This window comes from Cornus florida, unplaced genomic scaffold (genome assembly GCF_030987335.1).
Source record: "Cornus florida cultivar Cherokee Brave unplaced genomic scaffold, ASM3098733v1 CherokeeBrave_3.0.0_Hap2_Chr10, whole genome shotgun sequence".
Taxonomy (NCBI): Eukaryota; Viridiplantae; Streptophyta; class Magnoliopsida; order Cornales; family Cornaceae; genus Cornus; species Cornus florida.
The window spans coordinates 76,052,971-76,075,260 of NW_026775580.1; the positions used below are offsets into that span (position 1 = coordinate 76,052,971).

General features: G+C 33.3%; 2 protein-coding genes across 2 annotated transcripts; one reads left to right on the plus strand and one right to left on the minus strand.

The window, feature by feature from the left end:
* The first annotated feature begins 14,789 nt into the window (after positions 1-14,789).
* Positions 14,790-16,286, plus strand: LOC132278813 (glutathione S-transferase F10-like). Its single transcript, XM_059780711.1, has 3 exons — positions 14,790-15,062; positions 15,198-15,246; positions 15,663-16,286. Exons 1-3 carry the CDS (start codon positions 14,910-14,912, stop codon positions 16,121-16,123), a joined length of 663 nt encoding a protein of 220 aa, XP_059636694.1. The 5' UTR covers positions 14,790-14,909; the 3' UTR covers positions 16,124-16,286.
* Positions 16,287-17,193: 907 nt separating this feature from the next.
* Positions 17,194-22,047, minus strand: LOC132278212 (high mobility group B protein 9). Its single transcript, XM_059780021.1, has 5 exons — positions 21,358-22,047; positions 21,152-21,230; positions 20,885-21,047; positions 18,681-19,057; positions 17,194-17,589 (listed from the first exon to the last, which is right to left on the minus strand). The coding sequence occupies exons 1-5, from the start codon at positions 21,507-21,509 to the stop codon at positions 17,476-17,478; spliced, it is 885 nt and encodes a 294-aa protein (XP_059636004.1). The 5' UTR covers positions 21,510-22,047; the 3' UTR covers positions 17,194-17,475.
* Positions 22,048-22,290: the final 243 nt, after the last annotated feature.

Genomic DNA, 22,290 nt, shown 5'->3' on the forward strand with positions numbered 1-22,290 from the left:
TCCTGAAGCGCTACTACCCATGAAGGCAATGCTCCTGATCGTACGAGCTTAAACTGCACTATGCTCCTGACCTACATGAGTTAAAACTGTGATTGCAACCAAAAAAAAAAAAAAAAAAAAAAAAATAGATATATATATATATATATATATATATATATATATAAAATAACAGTTACCTGTATAGGTTGTGAACTGCTAGATACCTCAGTAAAAAATTGATCAAGAGAAGTGGCAACACATTCCTGTACTGAATCAAGTCTCACTTTGTCGGTGACATGCTTCCAGTTACGATCCTCATCATAAGCTTTCACATCCTCATCTAACTCCATTGACAACTGACGACGGCGACGGTTATTGATTAGTGGTGGGGCATCTTCTGCTATTTGGTGATGGCTACTAGATCCTCCAACAACGTCACAATCATTATGAGATTTGATGGTTAACTTTGGCACTGGCTTAGATGGGGATTTGACTTCAGCCCCTTAATTAAAACCTTCCTGATTTCAGTTTGTTTCTTTGGTGGGGAAATCGTGCGTTTAGATTGCTTTGAGGTAGTTTCTTTCTTTGTAAATGGATCAATATATACGCTGGACCACCATTTGGCATATGCTCTGGTAACTAAGGATTTTTGATGGCTGAAGGTTGAAGGAAGCAACGCATCACAACTAGAAGAATAATGAACGGATGAGTTCTAATGCTTTAAAAATTCCTCTAAGTTGCAAGTACGAAAGTCATTTTTTAATTTTCCAGGAATATCTTGATGGTACCCAAATTGTCGGCTAAATCTGTGTGGACTATACGGCTCAATGATAAGACGGTCATTTTGGCGCAATGTCAAATAACATGATCAAAGATTGATTAGGGTGTCAAAGTCAGCCTTTTTCATCTCGCCATTATCTACAATAAGTCGCTCTTTTGAAGATCTTTTAGCTATTCGAGTGAAGTTTATGTCTGAATAAATTTTGGGCTTCAAAATGGTCAAAGTATCTTGCTCCTCCTTCGCCTGCATATAATGTCATTCTAGGCCAATAGTTGGTATTAGGAATGGTGAAATTAGTTCTGAAATATTCACTCAACCATCCGAATACATAGTGAATAGGAAATATCGCAGAGCAGTTTCCAGGATCTGGTGAGGAAACAATCTCGTTCAAGCCTCTGTAAATACTGGCCAGAACCGGGATGGAAAGACAAATGTTACAGCCATCTGCTAACATGCTTGCGACCTTGAAAGTCCCAGGACGAATTATGTTGCCAGGGTGTGCAGGTAAGGCAAATTTGCAGATCCAACAGGCTAAAAAAGTAGCTAGATAAGTGGTGTCTCTCGATGTTTCATCTACACCAAGGTTGATAAATACTTCTTTCTCTTTGGTGGACATCGACCGGACAGGAGGGATCACACCAGATGGATTTTGAGTCCTCATAGGGCGGTGAACTTTATTTTTTGTTGATTTCTTTGAAGGTTTGGCATGTCTTGATGCACCTTTAAACCAGAAATTAATCCAGTCAGATATCTTCACATTCTGATCTCCTTTATACTTCTTGGAAAGTCTGTGGAAGGCCAAAAATAGGTGTTGACAACTCAAAGAGATATAATTTTTGTTGTTGCCAGCTCTTGATAGTTCATCTGCACAAGGAATAACTTCATCATAAATTGTTCCTTGGTGAGGGAGACCACCTAGCATATATAGATCTCGAAGAGAAATTGATAGCTCGCCAATAGAACAATGAAGTGTATTAGTGGCTGGGCACCAACATTCAAGGAATGCTTTGAATACATCTTCATGACGATCATAGGAAAATAGGGAGGCGAATAAAGCACCATATAGTTGTTGTTTTGATAGAAAGTCATGGAAACGCGCCAAGACATCTTCTAACCACTCCCAATATAGTTCGGTGTATAGCAATTCAGCAGGAAGTTTATAGGGAATACTCCATGATATTTCCTTCGCCTGAACATTAAGACCCAATAGTGAAAACTGGTTTTCTTCAACAACTCTCTCATGAAGTGAAGAATTTAGTATCAAGGCTTTAGAGACAATAGATTCTTCATTAATCTGATCAGGACCAAAGTCGGTGAGTTCGCATGTGGCCGTGCATGTCCAATGAGATGAACAATGTTTATTGTTAGAATCAGGCACTTGAATAGCATTGCGACCAAAAAGTGAGTCATATACACTTAATGTCGTTCCTTTGACTCGTTGACTATTTTCGCTCTCCAAGATAGTCAGTTTTTGCTTTGCGAAACACTTGAACACCACCATGATGGATAACAAAGCTCAAATCGGTGTTGTCTAAAAGGAGGACTCAATTTCTGCTACGGTTGACACAAATCAAGTTGTTATACCCAATCAAGCCCTGCAAAGAAAAAAAAAAAAAAAAAGGGGGTTAGAAAAAAAAAAAAAAAATGTCCTACATGCTTGGAGGAAAAAAAAAAAAAAAAAAAAAAATTTCTCCTACATGCGTAGAGAGAGAAAAAATAAAAAATTTATCCTACATGCGTGGAGAGAGAAAAAATAAAAAATAAAAAAAACAAAAAGAAGAAGAAGAAGAAACACACGTACCAATTATTTGTGATCTGACAAGTCTTCAGAGATTTTTTTTGAAATTGATATCAAACCCTACAATATTGAGGGTATATATAGGCAACAAGATACCTCCAAGTTGTATTGGGATTTGGACAATTCAATTTAAATAGGAAAGTACAATTAAGATGGAAAAAAAAAAAAAAAAAAAAAAAAAAAGGAAACTTCAAGTCCCACTTGAAAAAAGAGACAAGTCTTGTCAAAATTAGGACTTGAAGTGGGGGCAATTTGTAGACACTAAAATTTAGTGGGCTTTGGTTTTAACGAATGGACCCATTAAATATAGGCCTAATGTTTAAATAAATTATTTAATTTACCAGGCTTAGTCCACTTAAATTATTTAATTAGCCCAGCCCAGATAATTAAATGAAACGATAATTATTCCTAATAAAATATATTTTGAATAATTATCTTTAAGGATAATTATCACAATATAACCGGCCCGGCCCAATTATAGTTTTATCCTTATCAGGAGATGACGCGTGTCATCATCCTATTAATCCAAGAAGCCTATAAATAGAGGCCTGGAGGAAGAAAGGGGGAGAGGATTCAGAATTCAGAAGTCTACAAATTCAGACAAGGATTCAGAATTAAAAAGTCTACAAATTCAGACACAAATTCAGAATTCAGAAGTTCAGAGACTCAAAAATCCAGAGACTCAGAATTCAGACACAAATTTAGAATCGAAACCCAAAAGCTTAGAACATCAAGCACATCCAACAACGTGCCGTTCTTCATCAAATTCCACAGTGATTCAAGAACAAGCTCGTGTAGCCCTTGGATCCAACCAACCAAAAACAAGGAGATCGAATCAGAGGATCATTCTTTTTTTGTAAAAGATATTACAAAGGACTGTACTCCACATTCATAAATTAATAAAATTCTATTTTGCTCCATATTTTGTTTCTATTGCAGACTTACAAAATTTGTGTGTACAAGAATTAACACCCTCAGGTGTCTGGACTACTGGTCCAAATACTTCACGTTTAGCTAGTGAATTTAGCTCTACTTGTATCGCTTCTTTCCATTTTGGCCAATCATTTCTTCGTCGACATTCTTCGACGTTTTGAGGTTCCGGATCTTCATTTTCAATATCAAGAGCAACAAGATATGAGAATATGTTTTCGACAACAATTTCATTTCTATTCCATCTCGTTTCATAATTTAATGAGATCTCATCATTTTCAGGTACCTTTGCCTCATCAAGAGCATGTGCCTCATCAAGGGCCACATCATCATCTGTTGCTTTTGCCTCATCAATATTTATTATTTCATCATTTTTAGGTACCTGAGACTCATCAAGAGCATTTACCTTATCAAAGGCTATTATCTCAGATTGATCAATAATATCTGTTGCTCTTTTTGTGGCTTCTTCAGGAGTGCCAACTTTTCTTTGTGATTTCCTCTTACGAGAAACAATATCTTTTGCACCAACTGGTCTACCACGCTTCAGGCGTGTTTTAGATGCATTGCTGCATTACTGACAGAAGGTCCCTCAGGGACAGCAATTCGCGCTGGCACATTTGCAACTGGTATATGTGATTTTATCACTTTCTTTGTATCAGTAAATGCATCAGGTAATTGATTTGCAACATTTTGCAAGTGAATGATCCTCTGAACTTCTCGTTCACATTGGTTTGTACGAGGATCAAAATGAGACAATTTCAGGGCATTCCAAGTAAGATCACGTTGCTGCTGTACCTTTTCTCCCCCTAATGGTGGGAAAACAGTCTCATCAAAATGACAGTCAGCAAATCGTGCTTTGAAGACATCACCTGTCAGGGATTCAAGATATCTAATAATAGATGGAGAATCAAAACCAACATAAATTCCAAGTCTACGTTGAGGACCCATTTTAGTGCGTTGGGGTGGTGCAATTGGAACATATACAGCACAACCAAAAACTCGTATGTGGGAGATATTTGGTTGTTGACCAAAAACAAGTTGTAATGGTGAGTACTTATAATAAGCAGTTGGTCGTATACGAACTAATAATGCAGCATGCAATATGGCATGACCCCAGGCAGAAACAGGTAATTTTGTTCGCATAAGCAAAGGACGACCAATTAGCTGAAGTCTTTTAATAAAAGATTCAGCCATACCATTTTGAGTATGAGTGTGTGCAACAGGATGTTCAACATAAATTCCAACTGACATGCAATAATCATCAAAAGCTTGAGAAGAAAATTCAGCGGCTTTATCAAGACGGATTGTCTTAATTGGGTAATCAGGAAAGTGTGCCCGTAATTTGATGATTTGAGCAAGAAGTTTAGCAAATGCAATATTACGAGTAGAAAGTAGACAAACATGTGACCATCGTGTTGATGCATCAATTAAGACCATAAAATAACGAAATGGTCCAGATGGTGGATGGATTGGCCCACATATATCCCCACGAATTCGTTGTAAAAATGGAGAAGACTCAACAATGACTTTTGAAGGGGATGGTCTGATAATCAACTTACCTTGTGAGCAGGCGGTGCATAGATGATTATTTGGTAAGATGATTTTTTTGATCCTTTAGTGGGTGATCATATGAATTTTCAATAATTCGACGCATCATTGTACTCCCTGGGTGACCAAGTCGATCATGCCAAAGTATAAAAAGTTTTGGGTCGCAAGATTTTTTATGGATCACAACATTTGACTCAATTGTTCTAATGGTTGTATAGTATAACCCAGAAGAGAAAACAGGGAGTTTTTCTAATATCAGTTTCTTGCCTGAGGTAATGGAAGTAATGTAGAGATATTCGACATTTCTTTCATTTGCAGTCTCAATATGATACCCATTATGACGCAAGTCTTTAAAACTCAGCAAATTTCTCCGAGATCTTGTAGAATATAAGGCATCATTGATTTGTAATCTAGTTCCATGTGGTAAAATGATGTTGGCTCGTCCGGAGCCTTCAATCAAGTCGGTGGGACCTGATATGGTACTGACACTAGCGTCTGTCAGAGTTAAGTGGGAAAAATATTTTTGATCTCGAAGGATTATATGCGTTGTTCCACTATCTGCAAGACATATGTCTTCACCATTTATTTTGGAACTAGTCAGATCCATTCCCTTTGGAGTCAGAAATATTATTTTATCCGATAAAGCAAACCAACCCAACAATCTATCAAAACTAATATCACAAAATAGATATATAGTTGGGATAGAAAGAGGGAGAGAAAGCTTCTTCTTCAAATCTCAGATGGATAGAGCTCGTGCTGATAACGTGTAATAAATTATATGTTATAGGCAGTATAATAGTGCGCACACACACACATAAATGTATATCTATATAGTGAGAGAAATAGAGCTCAAGAGTAAAATATATAAGCTTAATGATTCTCAGTACACCCATTTTGGTCGTCCCCCGATACATGGTATTTATAGGCTTAAAAATGAAACTTCCTATATAAGCTATAAGTGTGATCTCGCTCCCCAAACAAAACTGATCTCATGGTTGATATCATTTATTGTGGATCCCACACAAAACATATATACATAACAGAAAAGGAGCAAATTGGCTCCTTCTTCTCTTTCATCTTTATTCTAATTATTTTTGGCAACTTTTCTTCTTACCTTTTTGTTTTCTTACTTCTCCCCTTCCTTTTTTGTTTTCTCCCATTATATCTTTTTTAACTTCTTGAATAGAAATCCTAATTCCTCTCTTCTCTTCATCTTTATTCTAAATTTTTTTGGCAACTTTTCTTCTTACCTTTTTGTTTTCTTACTTCTCCCCTTCCTTTTTTGTTTTCTTACTTCTCCCCTTCCTTTTTTGTTTTCTCCCATTATATCTTTTTTAACTTCTTGAATAGAAATCCTAATTCCTCTCTCCTTTCCTTCTGGTTCCATCAAAAGCATAATGTATTATTACTTTTTAATTCTTTTTTTATTCAAAACCCTAATTCCCCCTCCTTTCCTTTTCGTTCCATGAAAATTCTATATTTTTTATTTTTTATTTCCTTTTTTGAATCAAAACCCAGATTCACTCTTTGCTTGCATTTTTACTTTGCAATTCCTTCTTTGAATCAAATTCCATATCCTATTTTAATTAGACTCAGTTAGCAATACATGTTATCAAATTAGAAATATATCTTATTTCCTTCAAAATTCGATATTTATTCTAAAATTGGCAATGCTTGACGGAAAGGACAAAGAGAGAGTAGGTCATGCAATTAGGATGTTTGTCCAATTGTCATATATATATATATATATATATATATATATAATTTTGTATTTATTTTCAAAGAAAATAATATTTAATGCCATGTTATATATATTATGAGTTAATAAAAAAAGATTTAAAGAAAATAAAATTGATAAACATCTAACTCTAAGTTCATTTTATTAATGATTATATATATATATATATATATATATATATATAATTTTGTATTTATTTTCAAAGAAAATAATATTTAATGCCATGTTATATATATTATGAGTTAATAAAAAAAGATTTAAAGAAAATAAAATTGATAAACATCTAACTCTAAGTTCATTTTATTAATGATTATACGAGTAAGATGATAACAAATTATTCTTATTGTTATTATTATATATATATATATTATTTGACATACCCTATTGTGTTATATTCTTACCTCAAATAGATGAGACCCGGGACAAACACATGATTTTAACATTTTTGATACCAAGGTCAAGGTCGACTGATATTGTCCTCTTAACTAAAAATATCTTAAATTATTGAATAATATTGAATATCCATATGTCCCAATCATTTCTCATCAGACTCATCCCAATCTCATATAAAACAAGAACACTTCGTAATAATAGTAGTTAATTTGTTTGAATGGAAACAAAACAAGAAAATAAAAGAGTGGAAGATTTTTTCAAATACTTTTTCTGCTATTGCTTTTTTCGATTTTATGTGAAAACATCTTGTGAAAATAATTTTGATAATTTCTACACGCTTACTTGCTAGTAAAATGGTTTATAATTTTCTTTTAGGAAAATAAAAGTAACTGTAAAACCTAAAATTGACAATATCATCAATCGCCTTACAATTTAATGATATTTTTTCACTTTTCAAAATAGAAGGTCCAACAGTAATATTATATTTTTGAATGGTACTACTATAAATATTCAATAATAAATTAAATATTATATTTATAATGAATAGTATTACTTATATTCTTGATGAGCAATGCTAGGCTCGCTAAAGCCTTAAGCCACCGTCCTTTCACACTGGTGGTTCTCATTAGTTGTTTTAACTTTCATTAATTACTTGTTCCTAACATTAAAAACCCAACTTTTTAAATCTTCTGGACCTTTTTAATCTTTCTTCCAAACTTCTCATTTATTTATACGTGTGTGCATATATACATACTTCAATTAAAATTTATAATTACTAGCAGGTATTATTTTCTAAAAGGAGATCAAGAGTTTAAGTCTCAGTGATTACTAAAAAAAAAAAATTATATAAAAAGAGCTATTTACTCCTATAAATAAAAATTTACTATTTTCTATGCGTTAAACATAATGGGACCCATTTTAAAATATTAGGTAATTAACTATTTTTTGAGAACGGTTGAGATATTTAAGATTACATCTCCTGTGTATAAAAGATTGTATTTTTTATCATTAATATACATGTATTACTTTGAGAGGTATTTGTTCATTGCTATAATGATCTATGTGACTCCTAGAAATAAAAACAAAGAGAAAAATTTAAAGAAAAATTGTTCAAGCTGTAAAGTAATACTGCATGCCCACCTATTTATACACAATCACTTTTCCATCCGGATACGATGTGGGTTAAATGACCCCTAGTAACATTTTTCCTCACTCGAACTCGCAACACTCTCTCGTTGCGGTCAAGCCACCCTGCCTATTCGGGGTGGCTCATCCAGACGCCTTATAGGTCGGGCACTTGGTGTGGTACCGGATCAAGGACTGAACCTGACTTAGATACCAACTGTAATGGACAAACGCTTATCCATTTATCCCAAAACTCAAGTTATTGGGTAGTGCTACATATCCACCCAACATTTATACCCAATCACTTTTCTATTCGGATTTGATGTGGAATAAATAACCCCTTATAACACCTATCCTATAAGGAATTTCGTTACAATTTCAATATAAGTGATCTATGTTTACATAAGAAATTGTGTGAAGGAGACAATGGGATTATTATTATTATTATTATTATTATTTTGTAATTTAAAGAAAGCAATAGTAAAATTTCATTCATATATAATTCAAAAAATAAAAAAATCACTACTATACAATACTAAAAGTTCAAGAAAAAAAAATCAGTCGGGCAACCTACTAACTATGTACCCAGCTGACAATACACCGTTATGCTTTGAAATTTGAATCATCTCTTTTGTTATTTCATCTTGTATCGTGTAATGTGTCATCACATTGTTTATACAATGACTTAGATTACTTATATAAAAATTGTACATCCCTTTTGCAAAAACCAAACTGCATTACTTATATTTTATATATATATGTGTATGGATGTACTAGTGGTGACACGGACCCTTTCGGATTTCACGTTTTGCAAACATCAGCTAGGTATGAGATTCTCAAAATTTTAAGAGGCGCTAGCCGAACTTTCAAATGAAAGGCTCTTTGTATATAAGACTTCACACGTGAAAAAAAAAATTATAAGAGAGCAAAATTTTCATTAAAATGAGATGATAAACATATAAAATATATTAATCTTGAAAACACACAAAACAAAACCCGCTCTTGGTACTTTATAAAGAACACGATCTAATTTATACAAAAAATAAATAAAATAAAATAAAATAAAAATATTCAACACAACTTAGTCACAAAAATCAAAATTCAACTTCATATCAAAGTAAATTTGATCATCTTGCATTTTGAGATGCAAAATTATCAATTAAAGTGCTATCAAGTTTTTTGAACATATTATCGACCGTAGGTAAGATTTGATCAACTTTAAATTTAAAAAGCTTATCTCAGTAGATGCATCTGTAATTAAGATAATCAATAATATATGTAATCCAAGAATTTGAGAAACAATAACGTAGCCTTTTTATAAAATCTAATACTTCAATTGTCTTTTTTTGTTTTTCTTCGTAAAACTCCTCTTAAGACTTGTAATTCTAAAATTAATTTTGTTACATCAATATCAGAAACCATATCATATTTTAAGAGATATTCAAGATTATTTTGGAGAATCTGATAGTTGATTGTACCCATTAATTAAGATTTTGATTTTTTTAAATAAAATAAACCAGTACTTGAGTTTAACTATAAAAAAAGGAGACGCACTCCACTTTTCTACGATTCCACTCCACTTCTCTTTTTTCTTTAAAGCAAGTGACAAAAAAATTCATAAACTCATATATATTATTGTTGGGATTTATATGCCCTGGCATAGCAAATTCCTGTTTGGATTAAAGTGACATATGTTCCTGACGTTTATGAAATATTTATGTTTTATACAATTGGTGAATTCAATGTATTATATTTCGATTCATTATAGAATTGATAGTGTCCGTTTGATTACAAGAGATATTTATATATATGTTTGTGATGGCAATCAATACATGATATATAAATAGTAATCATAAATGGTTCATAGTCGGTAATTATGGATGGACTCATAATTAATTAAGATTTGAACTGGATCCGCGTTAGGTTGAGATATATTGCGAGAGCTGTCGTATGCAATTGCTCCCTATCACCGTCATGGCATTTGACTCTTAAGTATGAGAAAATTATAGACTCTTTTATTAATTAATAATTACTTTGATTTGTTCGGCGGATTCTTTGGGATCCTTAGACCGACACTTTGGGTAGTTATATAATTAATAATTAGATGGTTATATTTTCAATATTTGCATCATTGTTACTTGTATTTATTTTGTATTGATTATGGTTGATCACAAAATAAATTCGAAGGCCTTCGTGTGTTTTTAGACAAAATGATTTATTATATATTTATTTATTTAAATTATTATTTTTGTCAAACAAATGTCGAGCCAGAAATAATCAGAGGTACCAAAATAGATATATTAATTAAGTAGTCGGATTGATGGCTTTATTTATCCGATAACTAATTATGCATAGAGGGGTCAAAGTGCAATATTGACTTAGAGGTTATTTATTATTTAATTGGAGTTCAATTAATTTCTTTTAGTGGAGTAGAAATTAATTTATGAATTAATTGAATTGGATCCATGGACCGGGCCAATTATTAATTCATTGTAACCAATAAAATAATAGGCCCAATGGATTCTCACTCATAGCCCAACTTGATATTGGAATCATATTAGATTTGAGACATATGAATTAGAGATTGAGAAGGATTTGTTGTTTCTTTTTCTTTATTTTTATGTTGCCTATAAATATACGTGGTCTATGTATATTTTAGGGTGTGATTTTTATGAGAAGGAAAAAAGAATATTTTTTCTCTCTCTAGAAAATTAGGGTTTATGTTCTCATCTAATGGAGGCTCCCACAAGCCTAGTTTTCCAAGGTCATTCATGGAGGCTTATGAGTGATTCCTAAAGGCAAGACCATTACCAAGAAGATGGAGATTCATGAAAAAGATGTCTAGCAAAAGGGATCTACAATAAGTGAAAACATTCACTTTAGAGGAGAGACCTAAGGTTTATTCAAACCTTGATGTAAGTATTCAATCTTTTAATTGAATGATACATCATATTTTATTTTTGCATAAAACTTGTCTCTATGTGATGGATCAAGATCTATGAATCAAAATCCCTCAAAAAGTTTTTAAAACTAGCACGTTTCCCAACAATTATTCCTTAATTTATAATACATAACTGTGTTGTAAATTTTTTTTTTTTTTTTGTCCCCCAAGAATTGCGTGTGAGATTATAATAAAAGAGAGGAGAAGTGAAAGGAGAGAGATGTTGACGGGTCACTTTAATAATTTACTTTTTTTATGTCACTTTGGTTTCTATTATAATTCTCTATTTTTATTTTTTATTCTGAATTTGATTCTTAGGCAGTGGCTATGTGGCTATAAAATTTAATATCTTCTAAATTGAATGAATGAAAAAAAGATATAAAATCATTTCTCGTAGTTTTGATGTATAAACTACTCCTTTTAGTATTAACAAATAAATTTTTTTCAAAATTTCAAGAGATACACTTTTTTTTCTTTCTTTCTGAATTTAATATACACTTTTTTTTCTTTCTTTCTGAATTTAATACTACTTCTAGTATCAATTTTCTAAGATTATATAATTAGGTCAGTCCACTCATTCCATGAATTCTTAAAAATCACATAACGAGGACTTGGATTCTCTAAATTAAAATTCTTCTAAATTATCTTAAGTTAAAATTTTCACATAATGACATGTGTCATTAAGATGTATCTACGACTTATATTAAACCAAATCAACTAATTTAATAAAATTTAGAAAATTACACCGTTTTAAGATAAAAAAAATTTACAAGACGTAAACATTTCTCTCCTATAAGATCTCTCCTCTTTTCTCTAAAAAAAGATTGCTGCCTCTCTCTCTTTTCTGAAATAATAGTATTGGCTTGAATGAAGAAGGTGATTTGATTAAAAAAACTTGAATAGTAGATTTTCAATTAGTATACAATGTTTGATTAGAGAATTTTGTAAAATTTATAAAAAAAATTCACATTTACTCAGAAAAATAAAATATATATTTGTAGAATTTAAGTTTTGAGCATAGTTTGCCATGATATCAATATAAAAGAAACGTTCTTCATTATTTAGAAATATTAAATCTTTAGTTGGTAATAACTAGATGCATTTTTAGAAATGGTTAAAGTATTTTAAAGTTTTTATATCTTAAAAAAGTACAGTTTTCTAACTTTTATTAAATTAGCTAGAGTGATTTAACATAAGTTATAGATATATCTTAAAAGACACATATTATTCGGTAAAAAATTCAATTTAAGATAATTTAGAAGAGTTTTAATTTAGAGAATACAAGCCCAAAGAAAAAATTACAACCATTAACTGGGGTCATGTCTCGGCCTAATCTGGTATGGAGCGCCATGTTGTGGGCCTAGATATTCTCAATAAAGGCCCATTGGTGCAGGCCACCTGTGGGTCCCACCCAGGATTGTTTCGACGTCTTTTGTTTCTTTTTTTCATTTTACTTCATTGTGATGTTGAGATTTTATAATTTTACAAGGACCTTGTGATGTGGATAACCGTTGGTTTTGTTAGGTGGCCAATTCTATTTGTGTAGGATAAAAGCTGCTCTATTATATTTAGAGCCTGGGGTTGCTGTTGTAATTATATATATATTAATAGAGCAATCATGTTAAGTATTTGGTGACACATTATAATAAGTATTTTTTACGATTAAATTATTTTTCAATTCATTTGATAATAAAAATTTTTAAACACTTGTATAGCTAATTTTTATAATAATATCCTTTAATGTGACGTTGTCATATTTGATAATAGTAACTTTATTAAAGATGTCATAAAAATGACAAAAAATTTAATGAAAAAGAGTTATGTAAAATATTTAACTCTTATGCAGAAAAGTTCTAAATTCTAACTTTATTTGGTATTCAAAACTAAATTTCGTAATCATTAAGAACCTTATAACCATTAAAAACTCTTATTCTAACACTCTATTGAACTAAATTTGGTAATCATTAAAAGTTAAATACGAGTAGAGAAAGCAATTCTAAACAGACTCTTTAACAATTCAACTTCTATTCAGAACGCAGTCTTGAAAATTTCAAATGGTAACTTCGTTCAAATGCTTTACTAAATTAAATTTGGTAATCATTAAAAACGTTAACCATTAAATTTGGTAATCATAAAAAATGCTAACCAGTATAGGCGCAAACATTTATAATGGTTACCAAACATATGTAATTTATAATGATTACCAAATATATCTAAATGTAATTTTTCCTTTCAAACAGTAGAGAAAACAATCCTAAACGAACGGGCCCTTAGACCTAGTCATGGCATTGATTAATTCACTTTAAATAGGGCCAAACTAATCTATTTTTAAATCATTTTTAAAGAAATATAAAGCTTGGGTTGGCCCAAAGTTGTGAATGGGCTACCATGTTTATGTTACAAATTTCAATGATCACTGCACAAACCTTTTTTTTTTTTTTAATTGCGGGTTTAATCAGAAAAAATTCATGATACAGTTAAGTCCCATGGGGAGCTGACTTGCATTGTTAATCTTTGGACTATTCAGTAGTGAGCAATGTTTAGGTCTTTGTTAGTGAGGATGTATTGATGTGAACTAATAATAAATATACATATCATTTTTAATTACTAAATTTAATATGATGCGTAAATATCCACTTACTAAATCACAGAAATGGTAATTTATTATTGGTTCACATTATTAATGATAATGGTGTAAATTCTTACTAAATCACAGAAATGGTAATTTATTATTGGTTCACATTACTAATGATAATGGTGTAAATTCTCACTAATGAGGACCTAAATATTGTTTTTCAGTAAATTCATCATAAAACAAAAAATAGGTTTAAACCATTCCAAAACCTTTGTAAAATTTATTTAAGGTCCGAAAAATAATAGAATAGTAGTAATCACTGGAACAGGAGAGAGAGAGACAGAGAGTACTAATTCACCCTCCTGTTTGGATAACCAACACCCAATGCTCAAAATATATATTTATAAATAAATAAAGAAACAAAAGTAAATAATACATCGTTCAACGTTATGTTTATTATCTTGACCTAGACACGAATAGATCATTAACGTTTATTATCTTGCCCCTTTAAATTTGGTGTCTGTACTTCATAATATTTCTATCAATTATTTTTATAAAATATATTTTCTCTGTCCCTATTTAGATGTCATTTTTGGAAAATATGAATTTTTAAGAAAATAAAACATATCTTGTCTCTTTGAAAAATTATTAATTTGTCCTTTTAAGTTTTAAATATTGAAATTTAAAATTTTAAACTCTAAAAATATATATAGAAAGATATAAAATATATTGTTTGAAAAAGAAAAGTAATAACTACTTTGAAACAAATTGAAAAAAAAAATTAAAAATAAAAATGACATTTTTTTTTTTTTTTTTTTTTTTTTTTTTTTTTTTTTGAGATAGTAGGAGTAATATAATATCTTATTATAATATCACAATATTATTGACCTTTTACACTCGTAATACTTTCAAATGCCCTGCAAGTGAGACACAGGCACTGTCTTGATATTTAAAATTGTAAAATTTCGTGTGGACCCAATTCACTACCCTCTTTAAGCAAAGGATAAAGCGAAAAGAAATTCCTGAATCCTCGTGGAAACGCAACACTCCCACAAACAAAATTCTGCAAACCCATCTCCAAATCCAAAGTTTCCTCCTCTAATGGCGACACCAGTCAAAGTGTACGGCCCACCCCTCTCCACCGCTGTCTCGAGGGTCTTGGCCTGTCTCCTTGAGAAAGATGTTGACTATCAACTCATCACTGTCAACATGTCCAAAGGTGAACACAAGAAACCTGATTACCTCAAAATCCAGGTACACACAATCAACATTAATATATCCATATATATATATATATATACACACACACTGACACATACATATCTTTGTTATATTATCTGGTAATCCCATTAATTACATATCGTCTCTGTTAATCTTGATTCTGAACAGCCATTTGCTCAAGTACCAGCCTTTCAGGACGAAAGCATCTCTCTCTTTGGTAATTGCTTTTCAATTTCCTTCCACCAAAATTCAACCCTTTGCATTTCTCCTAACTATCATTAATTCGTGAAAAAACATTTATGCTATCTTCGATTGCATGGAATGAGATTTGTGGCTTGAAATTGAAACTAAAAAAAAATTACATTAAAGTTTTAACTAAATTTTCTCCCGATTCAAATACGAGGCATAAATTTTATGCAACGGAATATAATTTTAGAGTCCAATAGTGAACAATTTTGACTATTTTTAGTCAAGTGAGTGTGAACAATTTTGACTTTTTTTAGTCAACTGAGTGGCCTCATTCCTAGATTCTTGACTATTTTGATGTGAATAGGGCCACGTCGGAGTTGTTCAAACTGGTCGGTTCGGTATCATGACACTTAATTAATTCATTCATGTGTTTGATGGTACCAGAGTCCAGAGCCATATGTAGATACATAACAGACAAGTACCCAAACAAAGGAAACAAGGGTCTGTACGGGACGAACCCATTAGAGAAGGCTTCCATTGATCAATGGTTAGAGGCCGAAGGGCAGAGTTTCAACCCTCCGAGCTCAGCTCTGGTGTTTCAGCTGGCGTTTGCGCCGCGAATGAAGATCAAGCCAGATGAAAGGCTGATCAAGCAGAGTGAAGAGAAGCTGGCAAAGGTGCTCGACGTGTACGAGAAGAGGCTTGGTGAGAGTCGGTACTTGGCCGGTGACGAGTTCAGTCTGGCTGATCTCTCTCACCTGCCCAATGCCCACTACTTAGTGAAGGCAACAGATAGAGGAGAGCTCTTCACTTCGAGGAAGAATGTGGGGAGGTGGTGGGACGAGATTTCGAATCGAGAATCATGGAAGAAGGTGGTTGAAATGCAGAACTCACCGCCCCGTTAAGAGTGCTTGAATTGGGTTGGCTTGAATTGGGTTGGCATTGCTTTCCCATTGTTGAATTTTGTGACTAGTTTTGCCACTGGTTCTGTATTTCTGTTGTTGTTGTGTTGCTTCAAATGACTTCCACAGTTCTGATATAAATGTCTTGGTTGATTTCAGTTCCCAATTTAGCTTGCTTGGTGTAACATTAATTTTCTGTTGAGTATTAGATAATGACATCGTTCTGAGGCTTGAATTGGGTTGGTGTTGCTTCATTGGTGTGTTGTTGCCTCTAGGTAGACTCTTCATATGCATCACCTATTGACAACCACACTTTAAAAATGATGAAAGCATCATTTTTTTTATAAAAAAAAGTTAATACAGTTGATTTTTAACAAAATTCTTTAATTAGTGCAACGATGTATCACAAAATGAATGGGTATGTAAATCACATTTCTACCAATTCATCATCCATGATGGTAGGTTTGGAAGAGCAGAACAATGATTACATTGCTGTCCTCGGCTTGACATTTTCACAAACAGATACCGTGTGTCCCAAATGCCAGTCCATCTGCACATTGTGCCTGTTGTCAATGAATTTAGGGTATCCGTACCGCGGGGCATTAAATTTAGGAAGTGAGGTTGCAAACTTGCAACAGACAAGGCTTCTGGTGTTAATAAATTGAAGCGCCAATTCGGTGCTCCAAAGGCAACAAAAAAATCTATTTCAAAGAACTATAAAGAAATAAATAGATGATAAAATATCATCTAGAATTGGATTTTTATATTCTTTTCGGATAACAAATTTCAAAAAGCATTACTCAAACAAAATTTCACACAATTTTAGATTTTTTTTTTTTAAATTTTATTTTATCAAGAGCTATTTTCAGAAACATGACTAAGAAGGCCTGATTGCCTTGACACTCTTTTGGGCGAAGCATGTTGCCAATATGTCACGGAGTGCTGAGCCTCACAAAGCCCTGATTCGGCATTTGTGTTCATTTAACCCTGTCCCTCGTAATCAATCAACAGCAAAATGTTCGTGCCAAAAGGGAAGGAATAAAAACACAAGAATATAAAATTCACCGTCATCGTCCCAGAATTCACTCTAATGTTAATCTCCCTCAATTGAGGATGCTGCAAGGGACAATGCAGAGTTCAGACCTAAAATTTGACATCATTTCGACATAAAGTGACCCACCTGAGATTGAAAGACACACCTCATGTTTGAGGTCCCAAATTTTACCAATGTATACAAAATACAATACATGTGTACTACAGATTCTGTTTTTTAACATTGTACATGCACATTATACATGTCTATAGATTCTGGGAACAAAAAGAAACCTTTCTTTTGTTGGTCACCCTACTTGAGCTCAATAGTCAGCTACCATAGCATCATTGGGCTGCTTCAGCTGCATTCTCTCTTTGTATTCTTTCATTTCTCTCTGGTATCTTTCTTTGTCCTTCAAACCGTAGTCCTGGTAAACCTATACATACAAACAAGTCTGTCAACAATTTCAAAATGCTTTAAAGTATATACCCTTTCTTTCATTCTGCTAATTCATGTATTTAGCGTGCATCATAATTGCACTCATGCTAGTATATTATCTGTTTGATTGTCATATTAAGCACAATATCATCAGTATATATATCACATAAATCGATATCTAGCATAGCCAAGGGCAAGCGCCAACATGACCATGTTTACTTGAATATCGTTTTTCCTACTCCTGCACCACCTTTTAACCAAACTAAAACAGATTCATATGCCAAATATCTTTTTAACTTAAAAACATATTAAATCACATCAGTTAGATCTCAAAATACAGAACAAAATCCTCTCTAGTTCCAGTTCCATCAAGTTAGCGATGCAACCTACAAAAAAGTTGTGAAATGGGATAAAAATCACAACGTTTTTGTAGGGTGCTGTAACAACCTACTCCACCACATGGTATGATATTGTCCACTTTGGGCTTAAGCTCGCATGGTTTTTCGATGACACACTTACATATAAGCACTTCATCTTTTCTTTACCCAGGCCATATGAGACTGTGCACCCGTAGCTCGCCAATGTAGTAGCTTGTCAGTGTCTCTCGCACCCGCCCACGACACACCCGCCCACAAGGTCATCACAGGTGCTTCCCTAACTTGATGGAACCGGACTACTGTTCTACAGGAGAGAATTTTGGTCCTCAAAATACTAAGTTCTATTTTTAGCCTCCCAGGTACCATGTGTGGACGCTATTCAAGTTTGTGTCTTAATGCTTGCCAATGATGTCCACATCATACAATTGCTCAATGAACATTTTAGTACTCAAATATTGGTTTTCTCTAATAGAATTGCCTATAGCAAACCACATTATAATTTAAAGAGCACTGCTGTAATGAGGCCACCCACGGTGAGCTCTCACCCTCATAACCATTGGATCTAGTGGCTAATGACGTCGTCAGTCACATGATCCAACGATGATGAGGGCGCGAGCTCATTGAGGGTACCAAAATCACAAAAAATTTCATTTCAAATTTAAAATACGATTATAGTAAAAACAAATAGAGAGAATTTTGTTAAAATACTTACCATTCTCTCTTCTAGGCTAAGATTGCTCCAAGACTCTCCAATCATCTTGGTGAACTCCCTTTCTCGATCTGGGTAAAGAGATTTGAACACAGAATGCTTTTCAGCAAAGAAGAAATTGTAGCCACTTCTATTGGGTTTCGGGCGGCTGGGATCCCCTCCCCTTCTTCTTCTATTCCTTCGACCAGAATGATGAGGCACGGGCTTGGGGTTGTACGGAATAATAGCAGTGCAAGGCTGGACAGCCGACATAGAAGAGCTAGGCTGCTCTGGGTGATAGAGTACTCCATTGAGAATCTTGGAACCCAATTTCACAGACACCAAATAACCACAGTCGAATTTCCCATCAATAGTTCCAACAGCTTCAAAACATAGAGGGTCTAGCATGGAAAAAGAGAAAGGAAAACATGATTTAGTAGAACATGCTATGTTGCAAATCCTAAAATAGTTCTGCTTAATCTGTATAATTCATAGATCAGGAAAATGAAAATTTGAAGCTCGAAATATTATACAAGTTTAATGAAAAGTTTTTAACTTTTTGAGGTTGGAATAAAAAATTAAAATGCCTTCGAATCCATGCAACTATTTAAATTTTGATATCCTAGACAAAGGCCAAGGATATAAGCTTTGCACCCTAAACATGAAACCAAATTTAATTTCGAATTCCATACCAAATTGGAATGCTGCATCTACTAGTGAGCTGCTCCACTAGAAGGTAAAAACAAATTTTCATTCTAGACTCCATTTCTCTAATGGAGATCTTTGAAGATAGAATCCTCTTTTGCTATACACAAACTATCCCCTCCATCCCATACACTTGGGCATACACTTAATGCAGAAAACTATGAGTCGATCTCATTTCAAAAAGCCAAAACTCTAAAAGGCAAATGTGTTAAAATACACGTGTTTCTAACATTGTAAAAGAGATCAAGTTGCTAGCTGGAAAAAAGAGTGTCAAATTTCAATTTGTACGAGCATCAATATCACTATAACCATTTACGACATATTTTATGTCCTGGTAAACGAGCTTTATCTGATGGAGAAGCAGGACAGGGCATTCTCATGTCAGCCTTAACCAATAAACACATGCTTGGAAGCACTATATTGATAGTTGGATAGCTGGTTCAATTGGTAGATAGTTTCGCCAGGACAATGTTTGCAACTGGAAATTCAATTTACTAACCTTTATCAAGCAAGAATTTACCGAAGTTAATATGAGTTTCTGAGCTGCCATTAAGTCAAGCTAAACTTAGAATCAAAATAACACGAATGAAAAAGGCCAATGTCCGGTATCAGCTCACTTTTAAGCAAGATGGCCTGATGGGTGGATTGGATACACATCTAACCATTGGACTTCACTATTGGTGGATCAAGTAAGCAACTATACAAAAATTAAGAGGCACAATATTTCTTGCTTAAACATTTCGTGAATTTAACGATTTTCTTTTGTTATGAAAATAAAATATTGGACTGATTTAGGAGCTTGTTAGAGAAAAATGGCATATAAAACATAAGTTACACAAAAATTGCAGAGGCAACAGTGACAAAATTTGGTAATTAGTGGACCCAAGAAAAGTGAAAAAGGTGATAAAACAAACACATATCTACATGCACATCAAGTTACAACTTGCACAACATCAAGAAGGAAAGTGCTTCTACAGCTGAAGAAATTAACTGAAACAGAGGGCCAAAACCATCGCATCCCTCCAAGGCATCGGAAACCATGAGTAGGTCCCATGGGTCTCACTACATCGGAGGGCCACGACGACTTCAGTCCTCCACTTCAGTTGGTTGCTTTGGCAAGTGGCCACAATAGCACGACTCTTATCAACATATTCTATTTGAGGCCCAAGGAAATGAACATAACATTTGTGGTAGAGAAATAAAAACAAATATCTGTAATTTGTGGCTCATGTTTTCTTTTATCATCTTACACTTCCAAGAACAAGATACACTCTCATATAGACCTTTGAGACAAAAACCCTTTTCATTTATAGGACTATTCTATGAGATGGGGCCTTTTGGGTCCACATGAAAATCTAACAGGATGTGCAAGAAGAGTAAAAAGACCCATGGAACAAGAGAACATAGTAACAAAAAACCATGCAATATCCAAATCAATCAACAGAGTACTCTTTAAAAAGAAAAGCAAAAGCAGAGTAAAAGTCATTCAATAAAGGAAGAAATCAAGAGATCAACTTTTATACCTGTTGAGGTAAGCAGGGGACCTTGTAGCCTAAAGAAGTAAACATGTTCATAATGATGAAGAAGACTAGAGTAGTGTTTCTTCAATGCATAGGAAGCACTTGTTGTTGTTGGAGAGAAATTGAAAACAGAACTCACTTCCCTCCATTTCTTCTCCAAAATAACCTGCCCATTTAAGTTTAATTTTTCACAAAAAAAAAAAGATATAAAAAATAAACAAACAAGTTAATTTCTTTGAAATTAAAGGTAATAAAGTATTAGATTTGAACCTTGTCATAACCACCCCTCTTGGTAACCTCCACATATAAAGCATGTAAATTTAACTCCTTCCCTCCAATCACAGGAACCCTTACAATAAACAAAAACTTGAAAGATTAAAAAACACATACATGCGCGCGCACAAATAAAAAAATTAATTTAGGTTATCTAATCAATGAAAAAAAAACACACACACACACAGAGGAAAAGGGTTTACATAAATTTGGTACCCAACACAGAGTGGAAGTTACGGAGAGTGTCCCAGAAGAGTTTAGGGTCCTTGACAACGTCCTCGTGTGAGGCAAGGGGCTCAGGATAACGTTTATCCTCCACCTCATTCTGGACGGAGATGATCGCCATCGACGACATTGTCTCACCAGAGACTTCCAGAGGCCGCCGGGAAATCGGAGAAGAAATGTGGAGAGAGAAAGTGATGGAGATAGATAGATGTAATAATGGTGATAAAGAAGTGATTCCAGATAAGCTTGTAATTAAGGAAAGTAAGTCGGACCAAAGCCAAAATTAAAAGAAGAAGGTGGACAACGGTTATACAAAGTTTGGCTTTTTCTGAACAGTAGTCTCCGGTTTCATAAACGAAAACACTCTATGAGTGGTCAAAAATACTGAGCAGAAGTGACTAATGGTTTACTAGTAATATTTAATTTTCACAGACTTTGAGCTTCATAATTACCAACCTCTCTCCTCACTATAGCTGTCTGTTTTGTACTTCAAAGCTGACACAACATCTCTTCTCTCTCCTTTCACATTTAAACGTTACATGCACTTAACCAGTATAGTAATAGACCCGTAGGGAGACATAATAGGGTAGAGTAGACTCTGATTATATCTTGTTGTACAGTAGATTGATATCTATATATGGTGCCTTTTTACGGCTACTATATGGTGTGCGGCTAAAAAAAATTTGATATTTGATAAATAAACGTGAATAAAGTTTTTCATACCCAAATAAAGTTGAAAAAACATAGATATTTTGTGTTGCAAGTGTTTTGTAAGATATCAATTCAGCCTTTCATATTTCACCTTGATTGTGTGGTATGGATGATTGGACATCCACTAACATTAATATGAAATGCTTAAGAGAATAAGGTAAATTGAGAAAAAAAAAATTTCTCTCTAATTTATTGACAAA

What these genes read in the sequence shown, in the direction of transcription:
- LOC132278813 (XM_059780711.1), top strand. Translation starts at nt 14,910, where the DNA reads ATGGCGACACCAGTCAAAGTGTACGGCCCACCCCTCTCCACCGCTGTC. An exon ending in CTGATTACCTCAAAATCCAG is followed by an intron (nt 15,063 to 15,197) that starts GTACACACAATC and finishes GATTCTGAACAG; the next exon opens with CCATTTGCTCAAGTACCAGC. An exon ending in CGAAAGCATCTCTCTCTTTG is followed by an intron (nt 15,247 to 15,662) that starts GTAATTGCTTTT and finishes TGATGGTACCAG; the next exon opens with AGTCCAGAGCCATATGTAGA.
- LOC132278212 (XM_059780021.1), bottom strand. Translation starts at nt 21,509, where the DNA reads ATGTCGTCGATGGCGATCATCTCCGTCCAGAATGAGGTGGAGGATAAA. An exon ending in TCCCCTGCTTACCTCAACAG is followed by an intron (nt 19,058 to 20,884) that starts GTATAAAAGTTG and finishes TTTCCATGCTAG; the next exon opens with ACCCTCTATGTTTTGAAGCT. An exon ending in TTAGCCTAGAAGAGAGAATG is followed by an intron (nt 17,590 to 18,680) that starts GTAAGTATTTTA and finishes TTGTATGTATAG; the next exon opens with GTTTACCAGGACTACGGTTT.